At 41.1% G+C, this 12,579-nt stretch overlaps 2 protein-coding genes across 13 annotated transcripts in view; one reads left to right on the top strand and one right to left on the bottom strand.

Annotated features, from left to right (window-relative positions):
- The window catches only part of KCNMA1 (potassium calcium-activated channel subfamily M alpha 1), a 447,551-nt gene that overhangs the window by 420,721 nt on the left and 14,251 nt on the right, over positions 1–12,579 (bottom strand). The window lies entirely within an intron of this gene.
- Positions 5,048–8,083, top strand: LOC138112363 (uncharacterized). Its single transcript, XM_069019288.1, has one exon. It carries the CDS (start codon positions 6,148–6,150, stop codon positions 7,498–7,500), a length of 1,353 nt encoding a protein of 450 aa, XP_068875389.1. The 5' UTR covers positions 5,048–6,147; the 3' UTR covers positions 7,501–8,083.

The raw sequence follows: 12,579 nt of genomic DNA, 5'->3' as shown, positions 1-12,579 counted from the left end.
GTTTGGGAGGTTCGGGAAGAAAATTGGGAAAGAATTGTGAGAAAGTGTGAAGAAAGATTTGGGTGGAAACGAGATAACGCTAGGGGACAAAACTCTCTCCATTCATGTGTCCTATCTGCTCGAGTGATAGAGAGGACTCCCTGCTTGGTGTGTGGGTGTAAGTTCAGTGTAGATCTTGTGGAAGTCGGAGAAAGGAAAAAAACAAACAAACAAACAAAAAAAAAAAAAAAAAAAAAAAAAAAAAAAAAAAAAAAAAAAAAAAAGGGAGATTTCAAGCAGCCTTGGCAAAAGGCATAGGATACAGGTGACCCGAAGGGGGTGGCACAGTATTTGAGTAAGCTCAAATAGGATGGGAACCAGACAAAGTAAGGAAATCCCCAGAGCAAGCCCGCTCGGCTGTATTCTAGCCCATTGGAAGGAGATAGTAGGAGCTGGAGGCACAGAAAATAAAAAAACCCTTATAAAATATTGTACCCAGTGGTGGCCACTGTATAAATTAGAAAATAAAGCTAAATGGCCATCTAACGGAACTTTAGATTATAATACTTTGCTTCAGCTAATGCTGTTTCTGAGGCGGGAAGGTAAATGGGAAGAAGTTTCCTACGCTGATGCATTTTTCTCTCTCCGAAAACACCCTGAATGGCAGAGAGACTGTGGAATCAAACCCCCCAGTGATCCTATGGTGTTAGCTCTGGAAAAAGAAAATAAAAAGGGCCAAAGAAGAATTAAGCGCTGCTGCTCGTCGTGCAGCATAGGTCAGAGATGCATAAGGTCAGACAAAGTCTATCAAACAGCAGCTCAGGGACAAGATGATGATGAATTAACCGATTTGCTTAAGCCTCCCCTTAGGAGACAGGAAGAGGATGCGGACTCGGAAGGAACACCAGCGCCAACCCCCTCTCCCCCGGGCAGTCCTGTCTCGTCCCGAACCAGGAAACAGGTACTGATGGCACCCCTGAGAGAGGCGGTGGCACCTGATGGGGATACAATGTTGATTAGAGTACCTTTCTCTACCGCTGACCTAGATGCATGGTATAATATTGCCAAAAATTACCGAAATGATCCAGCAAGTACTGCTGAGCGCTTGCGACTTATAATTAAACAGCATAATCCAGATTGGGCTGATATACAATTGTTATTAGGTGGACTAACAGAGACAGAAAGACAGTTAGTTTTGAAAACAGCTCGAGACTTGGCAGAGGACTATTACAAAACGCAACAATTAGATGTAAAAGATTACTTCCCACTCCAGGAACCACACTGGAATCCGAATAGAACAGCTGAATTAAAGAAATTAAAAGGTTATCAAGAATGGATAGCAAAAGGGGTGGAAAGGGCTATTCCCAAGACCCTAAACTGGTCAGCTTTGTACGCAATAAGACAGGGTCCTTCCGAGTCACCATCCGAATTCCTGGATCGTCTGAGGGATGCAATGCGCCGTAACACATCGCTGGATCCTGGGACCGAGGTAGGGGTACAACAGCTAGTATCTTTGTTTATAGGGCAATCCACAGGAGATATCAGACGTAAATTACAGAAACTTCAGGGGCCAGAAGGGAGGAATTTAGAAACTCTCTTAGATGCAGCTTGGAGGGTATTCAGTAATCGAGAAGAAAGCTACAAGCAAGGGATGAGGAGATTAGTAGCAGTGGTAGAAGAAGGGAATAGAGGAAAACTTAGACAAGGACCCCCCAGACGAGGACCTCCCAGACAGGGCCCACCCCGGCTAGGTAGAGACCAATGCGCGATTTGTGGAAGGTCTGGCCATTGGAAAAATGAGTGCCCAGAAAGAAGACAAGAAGACCGCCAGAACAGAGGAAACCGAGGAAGGGGGAGGGTGGTTGCACATGTGAAAGAAGACTGAAGAGGACCGGGGGATTCCACCCTAGCAGATCCACTGGTTATAATGAAGCTAGGGGACAAGGAAAAAGAAATAGAATTTTTAGTGGATACGGGGGCAGCATATTCAGTTTTAAATAAAGCTTTGATGCCTGTGGAGAATGACTATATTGTGGTACACGGAGCAACTGGCCAATCTGAAAAAGCTTATTTTTGTAAGCCATTGAAATATAAAATTGGGAAACAATGGGGTATTCACAAGTTTCTATATTTACCCAATTCTCCAAAAGCACTCTTGGGAAGAGACTTATTAGAACAATTACAAGCAACCATTATTTTTAGGAATGGGGAAGTTATTCTGGAGGTAAATAACCAACAGTACATAGAGATACTGAGCCTAATATTAACAACCAAAGGCCCTGTGGAGGAAATCAGGGAAGAGATAATAAGCCAGGTGTTCCCAGGAGTCTGGGCCACAGATGTACCTGGGAGAGCCAAAAATGCAACCCCAATACAGATCAAACTCAAAGAAGAGAAACAACCAGTTAGAATTAAACAGTATCCCCTTAAAAGGGAAGACAGGGAAGGAATTGGCCCAATAATTAAAAAATTCTTACAGTTGGGATTGTTAAAAGAGTGCCAATCTGATTTTAATACTCCTATCCTGCCTGTCCGTAAACCCGATGGATCTTACCGGGTGGTCCAGGATTTACGGGCTGTTAATAAGATAACTGAAGATCTCTATCCTGTGGTGGCAAACCCTTACACTCTGTTAACATGCTTAACACCAGAACTAACCTGGTTTACTGTTTTAGATCTAAAGGATGCCTTCTTTTGCCTCCCTCTCCATGAAGCCAGCCAGAAAATTTTTGCATTCGAATGGGAAAGCCCTAAGAGTGGGCGCAAAACCCAGCTCACATGAACGGTGTTGCCTCAGGGATTTAAGAACAGTCCCACCTTGTTTGGAGAACAGCTCGCAAAAGACATAGAGTCCTGGAAAGCCCCACCAGGAGAAGGGAAGCTATTGCAGTACGTGGATGATCTCCTAATAGCTACCCGAACAGAGGAAGCTTGCACAGCCTGGACAGTAAGCCTCTTAAACTTCTTGGGACTCCAAGGGTACAGGGTATCCAAGAAAAAGGCTCAGGTGGTGAAACGGAAAGTGATCTATCTAGGCTATGAAGTCAGTGCTGGGCAACGAACTTTGGGGCAAGATCGCAAAGAAGCGATATGCCAAACCCCAAAGCCCCAGACAGCGAAAGAGTTACGGACTTTTCTGGGGATGACGGGGTGGTGCAGATTGTGGATTTACAATTACGGACTGCTCGTGAAACCATTATATGAACTCATTACAAAGGAAAGCAGAGATCTCCAGTGGACAAAGGAGGCCACGCGGGCCTTCAGCCAGCTAAAGAATGCCCTCATGTCAGCTCCAGCTCTAGGACTCCCAGACGTGAGTAAGCCATTCTTTCTATTTTCCCATGAGAAGCAAGGGATCGCCCTGGGAATACTAGCACAGGACCTGGGCCCATACCGACGGGCAGTTGCTTATTTCTCTAAGCAGCTAGATGCAGCAGCCAAAGGATGGCCTGGGTGCCTCAGAGCTGTTGCAGCAGTCGTGCTAAACATCCAAGAAGCACGCAAGTTCACCTTGGGTCAGAGAATGACTGTACTGGTATCCCACACGGTGTCTGCGGTGCTGGAAGTGAAAGGTGGGCACTGGCTCTCCCCACAAAGGTTCCTGAAATATCAAGCCATCATGGTGGAACAAGATGATGTAGAAATAGTGGTAACTAACATTGTCAATCCAGCTTCCTTTCTCAGTGGAAATCAAGGGGAACCGGTACGCCATGATTGCCTGGAGACCATCGAAGCCACCTACTCCAGCCGCCCGGATCTGAAGGATACCCCTTTAGACAACGCAGAGACCTGGTTTACTGATGGGAGCAGCTACATCATCAGTGGAAAGCGACATGCTGGGTATGCAGTTACCACCTGCCAGGAGGTGATAGAATCCGGACCTCTGCCAACAAACACCTCTGCACAAAAGGCTGAAATAATCGCCCTAACTCGTGCCTTAGAGATGGCAAAAGGAAAGAAAATAAACATCTATACAGACTCAAGGTATGCGTTTGGAGTTGTACACGCACACGGGGCCATTTGGAAAGAAAGAGGACTGTTAAATTCGCATGGAAAGAACATCAAACATGCAGAAGAAATAATGCGGCTGTTGGAAGCAGTCCAGCTACCTGAGAAAGTAGCAATCATGCACATAAGGGCACATCAAAAGGTGAGCTCAGAATTGGAAGAAGAAAATGAACTGGCGGACAGAGAGGCAAAAGAAGCAGCAAAAGGTGAAGTAACAACAACTGGGGCCTTGATCCCAGATGGACAACTTTCCCTAGAGGGTAAGCCAACATATAATAAAAAAGACAAGAAATTGATTAAAGATGAAAAGGGAACATTTAACCAAGAGGGATGGGCTATCACTGCAGGGGAAAAAGTAGTTGTTCCCTCTCATTTGCTATGGGCCGTAGTTAGAGAGGAACACCAGAAAACACACTGGGGAACAAATGCCTTATATAATTACTTAATTGAGAAAATTATCGCCAGAAACTTATACGAAACTGTTATGCAAGTAACTCGACAGTGCAACCTTTGCCTCCAGACTAATCCCAAAAATACCCCTAAACCAAAATTAGGCCAAATTGGGAGAGGCCATGGGCCAGGACAGCAGTGGCAGATTGATTTCACAGAACTTCCAAGAAAAGGGGGGTATCGATATTTGTTAGTGCTAACAGATACTTTTTCAGGATGGCCAGAAGCTTTTCCTACTAGGACCGCTAAGGCTCGAGAAGTAACAAAGATGTTACTACAAGAAATAATACCGCGCTTCGGAGTTCCAGCCACAATGTCATCAGATAGGGGACCACATTTTATTTCAAGGGTGGTACAACAAACTAGCCGACATTTAGGCATAGACTGAGAACTCCACACTCCATATCATCCCCAGTCGAGTGGCCAAGTAGAGAAAATGAACCATATGATTAAGCAGCAAATTGTGAGATTAGGGCAAGAAGCTAACCTACCCTGGCCCCAATCTCTCCCACTTGCATTGTTACGAATTCGGACCAAGCCCAGGATTAAGGAGAAGCTAAGTCCCTTTGAAATACTTTATGGGAGACCATATGGGGTACAAAAAGGAATATCTACCCAAACAGGGGAAGAAACGCTAACCACCTACATGATTGCTTTAGATAAACAGCTTAGAGAAATTGGAAAACATGTGGCTGGAACTCGAAGTCGAGGCCTAGACGGTCCTGTACATGGCATTCAGCCTGGAGATTATGTATATGTTAAGTCTCTTACAGAAAAGACTCTGGAACCACAGTGGGAAGGACCATTCCAGGTGCTCCTCACCACTTACACCGCGATTAAGATCAGAGAACAGAGTGCCTGGATTCACCATACCCGAGTAAAGAAGGCTCCAGAGACCCCTTGGAAAGTGACCCCTGGGGATGAATTGAAATTGAAGTTTACTCGAACAAAATGAAAATGTTAGGGTGGCACGCAAGTATAACCCGGAAAATTGTTTTTCTCACAGTTATAATTGTAACCATCAGCCAGGAAATTATTCCTAGGGGAGAAGACATATGGTCTCAAGCCTTTATGCGGGTTACTGGACTCATGGGGAAATATTCTGATTTAAAAAATTTAAACCTGTTGACTGTAGTCATACACGGAAACCAAGTGTATACAAAGCAAGAGTGGGAAAAACAAAGAACTTGGCAGCTCCAGGGGACTGTAGGAGAAAAAATCAAGATTGGATGCCGAATGATTAACGGGACTACTCACAAAAAAGCAACCCAAATCAGTGTCTCAACTACTTCTACAGACAAACACCGTGAAATCTGTAGTTACGCAAGTGAAGCAGACTGTTGGTATAATTTTACATTAGTACAGACTGTGGAAGTGGTTTGTCTTTGGGGCCAAGGCAGTAATGGACTCTCATTCAAATTCCAGATAAATGCCATGGCTAGGCCCACTATGACCTACTCTGGCAATCAGATCCGAACCCAGGTCACACCACTTAAATCTGAGCCAAAGGTTTATGAGATTGGCCCTTATGTAGTGAGGAACACAGGCCAACAATTACTGCTGTTTAACCCAGAATGGTCTCTTAAGCGTGTAGAACTACTAATGCAAATTAACATTTCTGAAATCCAACCAGCCTGCTCCCCTTTAATTCAAACATCCCTTGAAGGGTAGACAGCCTGGCTGCAGAAGCAAACCCCCCTCAAGGGCAGAATGCGGAGAGACCTGAGTGGCATGCTAGGAACAGGGCTGGGAGTTATAAATGGAATTGATTCAGAGATACTGATGAATAAACTGGCCACGGCAACCAGTGACCTGACCAAATTAAAACAGCCCCTACAATCTTCCCTATTAGCATTAGGAAACAGCCAGTGGCAAGTCTCAAAAATACTCCCAGACCTTGCAAAAATCAGCAACCTGGATCACGAACTGATATTAAACACACTTGGCACAGCTCAGGACAATGTCTCATTAGCCTTTAGCTGCATACAAGCTCAATTATGGATGCAGTCCACAGCTTCCTTAATCATAAGAGAGGGTAATGAAGGTGTATTTCCTATTGAGATCCGAAAGGCTGTTTGGAACAATGCTACTAAATTAGAAAGAAAGCTCCAATCCTGGTGGACCTTGGTAAATTTCACCTATGACCCAATAACTAACATAGCTACTGCCTCTGTGCTTACGATACGGAATGCCACAGTTTATGTAATTCATCCTATTGTCGCATTAGGATTAAACCATAAAGGGACAGTTTTCTACCCCTCTGAACATAGAGTATGGGCTCGGATGGTAAGAGAAAAATGGCAAACAGTAAATTTAGAATCTTGTATTACACGGGAACAACAAGGATTTATCTGTGAAAGTAATACACTTGATGCCAGAGACATATGTCTTGATACAGAACAAGGCATATGTCACTTTGAGATCCACCCAGACACTTCACCGAAAACTGTACTCGTATATGTTGGGCAAGGCTGTGTGTGCTTAAGAACTACCTGCACTTCAATGATGATAGATGACAATGTTATAAATGTAACTGCCAGGAATCACTCTAATTTTTGTATTTGTAATTTTGCCAAGATTGTTGGGTGTGACTTTTCGTATTTAGCACCAGTCGTATCTCATCAATTAATAAGGTCTAACTATACCGTTTACCATAAATTGCTACCCACACCTATTGGGATGAACCTAACATTAGTAAAGCAATTAGTAAAGCATCAAGACCTCATGGAAATTTTGAAAGAAATCCAAAGAAACGGGGAAAAGACCTTAGTCACTGTCCATTATGACACACAAGAAATCAGCAGAATTTTGCAAAGAGTGAGACAAGACGCAAGTCATAACTGGTGGGACTCACTTTTCGGGTGGTCACCTACCGCAACTGGTATCCTAAATACGTTATGTCACCCCATAATTGTCTTATTAACCTTGGTTAGCACCTGTCTTGCGCTGTCTATCGCGTTACTTATTTGGAACTATAGAGTACTAAAAAGACTATCAGTCCTAACTACTTTGTCAAACGCACACGGGAAAACATTAAGAGATGCCTACCAAAAAATTCATTAGGAGAAGAATTTAAGTATTAGTAAAAGAATTTACTAACTCTTTAGAAAAGGGGGGACTGAATCAGGGGGATGGGGAGCAAAAGAATTCGTTTGTTAGGAACAATGCATCTAGCTTGGTCAGCATACCAGAGCAGGAAGAAGAAGATAAGAGACTGCTGATAAAACCAGGGGGAGTCTCAGACAGGCATCCTGCTTCATCCCAAAACTAGCTCAAACCAGTCCCAAAGCTTAAACCCAGGCCAAAGGTATAAAAGAGCATGCGCAGGAGAGAAAGGTGAAAAGTTCAGACGAGGAAGACTCTCCCTGACTTCGTCACAAGACCCCCGAGAGACCCCTACCACAACCACCAGACAACACTGCGCAAGCGCAATGCGGATGTAAATGACTTTTGAGTTCATTATAATACGAAGCGAGGCTGGGCGGGGCTAGGTGATGAATATGTATGAGTTTGTTAGGAAACTTAATGAATATGGAACTTGTAACCCGATAAATACCGAGCTGAAAACAGCTGTAGGCACGCATGATTTTGGAGGAGCTATCCCCCATGCGTCCCAGCGCTGGAATAAAACATACCTACTTTACTACTTTTCTAGTAGTGGAGTCCTTTCCTGCCTTTCAATTTGACTGAGAATACTTGCTAGATGCATTTGAAAAAAAAAATAATGTGAGAACCCTTGTAAATCTACAGAATGTTATTTCTTCTCAGGAATGAGAAAATACCTCTATTACACTCCTTCACTTCCAATTTCCAGGAAAGACCTACAGCCAGTGAGCCCAGTATCGAGAGCCTCTGCAGGACTCCTCTAGCAAAACCTGCATAGAGCTGAAATTCCACTTGGGGACTGTTGGGGAAATTGTTGTAACACTGAGACTTATTTAAGTCTGCATTATAATAAAACTTTATACCAAAGTGTCAGGAAGATTCCCTACTGAGTAATAATCGAAGGGATAAAAAAATTAGAAGTCCCACAAATCCTCAGACAAAGTAACAGGTTGCCAAGTAAGATGGACCCAGGTCTGGATGGATATCCATAACCACCATCCTACAGTCCTGAAAGCATATCTCACTTTTTTCCATATCATGCATACATTACCTGGAATTTATCATTTATCCCCAGTGTCCCAGCACCATTAGAATACCAGAGGGACTTGTACACAAACACTAAATTCCATATCATAATGAATTTCTTTGAGAATGCACCAGCCCTGTAAGCATGACATTAATCCAAAATTACACAGAGACAATACACTGAAAGAAGGTTTTTATACAAAGCCATGGAATGGCTGCTCTTTGCAAAAGGAACAGAGCACTGGGTGAAGAGAGGAAAAGTGTGGGTAAACAAATTGATGTTTGGCTGCACAAAAATGAGAATTCTAAGTCTAGGATGATAAAGTATTTCACTGAAGAATTACTCCAAGAAGCATTTAGCCACTTAAACAGAAAAAATATAACTGCTATGAAATCCTGAAAAAAAGCAATACAGCAAAGCTTTTTTATGGCATCTCTTAATGCAATGGATCACAGTACTGTAATTTAGATTAAGAATAAAAACAAATGAAAAATAAATACTAAATCTGCGCTAATAAATTCCTCTGAATGGTTTTGGCTGTACAACTGTCTAAATGCCACACACAAAGATCCCAACTATGAGAACACTAGGATTTGTGGATTAATATCTAAAAAATTATTGAAGAATAAAAGCCACTCCAGGTGATCCTACCAAAAGTTAAGTTTTTAAGTAGCACTGCCTAGAGGAATTTGCTTGACCTCAACTTTTCACTACTAGGAAAGCATAAAGTAGAAAACTTCTGGTTCAGACATTATCCAGTCAGTGAGCTATATTTTAAGTATGTATACAATGAATGTTTACTACTGAAGTTCTACAGTAAAAAAGCCTCTTCCAAACAGGTTAGAAGAGCTACATTGTTACAGCATCCAAGAAATCAGAAAGCCATCTGGATAAATTAAACAACAGTTAAGGTGCAATTTCTCACTAAGACTGAACACTGGCAGCTCCAGCTGAGGTCAGCCTTCCAACATCCCATCACTCATAGAAGCCCAGGACTTCAGAGCTCCTTTAAACCACAGGGCACTGCTTATTTCTGCTACACTGATCAACCAGTTCCTGCCTAGAAACCTCCTTCCTGCACCAAGTCTAATCCTGGTCTCATTCAGGCTCAGCTGTGGAAGTACTCATTAGGCTTATAAGAGGAAGCAAGTGAGATACTGAATTTACTTTTGGATTAAAAAAAAAACCTCAGGACACTTATCTTCAAAATAAGACTGTTAATTTATATTGTGATTTAATGTTTTACAACTCAATTGGCCAACACCGTAGAGGAGCAGTAACATCAAGCATTAGCCTGCTGTATTGCAAATAACTATTCCAGACTTCTCTCTGCAAAATAGAATAGCCTGAGATACCACCAAACTATTTCTCATGTAAACATCCAGAAATCTGTATCAAACCTTCTCTGCCTTCTGCTAATCAGTTTCACCAAAACTTGGCCACTAACCAGGAACTACAAATTACAATAAATATAGCAACAGGCCTCCAAATCATAATGTTCACTTCAGAAGGGAAAAAAAAAAAATCAAACATGGAATGATAGTCTCTATGTAATTTATGGCCATGTATACCCCAGTCTGTATTGAGAGGGTAGATTTCAGATGAGATAAGAGAAAACAGCATTGCAATGCTAAGCCCAAAACCCCTGCACTGAAGAGTTAAGGGAACTCCATAACACAACAAGCACACTGATAAAAAGAACAGCATAGCAATGGCCTAGAAAAGCATGAATGCACCAGGCACTTAAAAAAATATTACATAATAGTCAACATTTTATTTTCACTGTCTTTTACAGACCAGTTGTGATCTGTATTGCTTTCACCTTGCCACTTCTTTCTTTCATTCCAATGCTCAAAAGCTGTGCTAAATTTCCCAAGGGCTCATCACTTAGTAAAAGCAAGCCTGTTTTAATGTACTAGTGTGTCTGCTATAGTTATATAGTTATAATAGTTATTTCCACAAATAAACCACACAAAACTCTTAACAAATCTACAATTACATGAAAACAGAAGAATCATTAAAACAAATGAAACATATTAAACATCTGACCACAGTTGCTACAGTAATTTAGCAGCTACATCACTTATCATGCAATCAACTGATTTGAGGGGGACTGTTGACTTTATCATATTTCTCCAAATGAGAAACATATTTAATCACCTAGTCTTGCAGGCTTTCCACACTGTATTACAGGGATTAAAATGAACATAATACACTCTAATAGAACAGCACATTGTAAAAATAGCTAAACTTCGGCGTAATTTTTCATAACAGATTTAGTCATATTTATATATATACAAATTTATATTTCACACAAATATTTATATAGCTGTGCGCTAGGAATGGAAACATTCAGAGACTAAAGCTCTGCAGAGGGCAGAATTGATGTATTGCATAGAATTTTAAAATCAACAAATTAACTTCTAATATGGAAAAAACTCCTGAACACTATAAACACTTGTCAAAATAAAATTCCTGTAAAATCACTATGAATAAAGCCATTAACTGCCTTTGGTTTTGACCTCACAAAATGAAATAAAATATAAGACTAAAAACTAAAATATTTACTACCTAACAAAAAAAAAAATAGTTTCTGCATCATCTTTGGCCTTCCCTAGTTAGTGAAACTGCATTAGTGTTTTGCAAATACTCTGATATGGAGAAATGCATCTTTTCCTGAAAATTATTTATCAAAACTGGAATTCGCTCCGCTATAAAAAGACAACATTTATTTTAATCTTACAAACCACCTAAAATCTTCCACTTCAGAGCTGCAAATTCAAGTGAGACAAACAAGACATGCTCCTTCCAATCTTCATGTGAAATGTCCTCACTGAGATTTGTTGGCATTTTTAAACTACAAAAAAGTAGTGAAACTTGAGCAGCATGAAATAAAAGAACAGAGGATGCTTAAAAAAATTATAGTTGAGGATGGAATTTGACTTAAAGGTAGATAACGAGATGGATTTTTTTTTTTTAAGCTGGATAAAGATCTAGCTACTAAGCTCCTAAGTTCCCAAAAAGCTCTATGGCCTACTTTCTCTGCTTGTTTTAAAGTCACACCAAAAGGCCCAGGCACCCACCCTGAAGAAACCGACTTCCACAGAGATTGCACATTAGCAGCCTTCTCTCAGACACGTGCCCCATAACACAGGCAATGACACAGAATCCATGTCAAACTGGTGCCATAATAAAATGGGAATGTGTGCTGAGGAGCCCTGCCAAACTAAAACCCTGCACTGCGAACAGACACTGTCCATTAATCTCCTCATTGCCATTTCTCTTCTAATCTAATTCACTTCTTCCCAGCATTTATACTGTTTACCTTTTCATGCCTCCCAAAACAGGTAATACAATTCAATTTTTACAGTCATTTTTACATTCCTATTCCCAGTGATGCAATCACTACCTTCAAAATATTGCCAGGAATTTAAACAAGGTAATTTTGGCAACAAAAAAGTCTGCATAGAGATTTTGTATTCTTCTTACACAAATTTGGGGGCAAAACTGAGTTGGCACCATACCTTTTGTGATTTTTGTTTTGCATAACACCTTTCTAAATTTAAATGGTAAATGATTTTTCTGAAATTGACTTCATTTCATTTTTGTTTCAAACAATGTCAACCCATTTATTTTCAAACAAACCCATAAATGAAATGTTTCTCGCATGTTGGACTAAATACATTTGCCTTTTCTTAATAATGAAAAGAAAATTTGTTTTCTATTAGTGCAGCAGAAACAAGCATTTCAAACTACCCCCTTAACCCTCCGATTTAAGAACAAGATTGAACAAAAAGTAAAAAGCCTAACACCAAGATTAGTCTTCTGATAGCAGTATGTCACTAAGAACTTTACATGTTATACAATGCACTATATGTTTTCTCTGGCTCAGATTCTTTCACCTGTTCTCCCCTGGCATTGCTAGCACTACCAGATGGATCCATTTTAGATTTAATTAATTTACCCCGTCTCCCAGGATTTCGAAGTAGTAAAGCACTGACAAGAACCCT

This window comes from Aphelocoma coerulescens, chromosome 6 (genome assembly GCF_041296385.1).
Source record: "Aphelocoma coerulescens isolate FSJ_1873_10779 chromosome 6, UR_Acoe_1.0, whole genome shotgun sequence".
Taxonomy (NCBI): Eukaryota; Metazoa; Chordata; class Aves; order Passeriformes; family Corvidae; genus Aphelocoma; species Aphelocoma coerulescens.
Note: the sequence above shows the minus strand (reverse complement) of the source record. Positions and strands in the feature narration are given on the sequence as shown.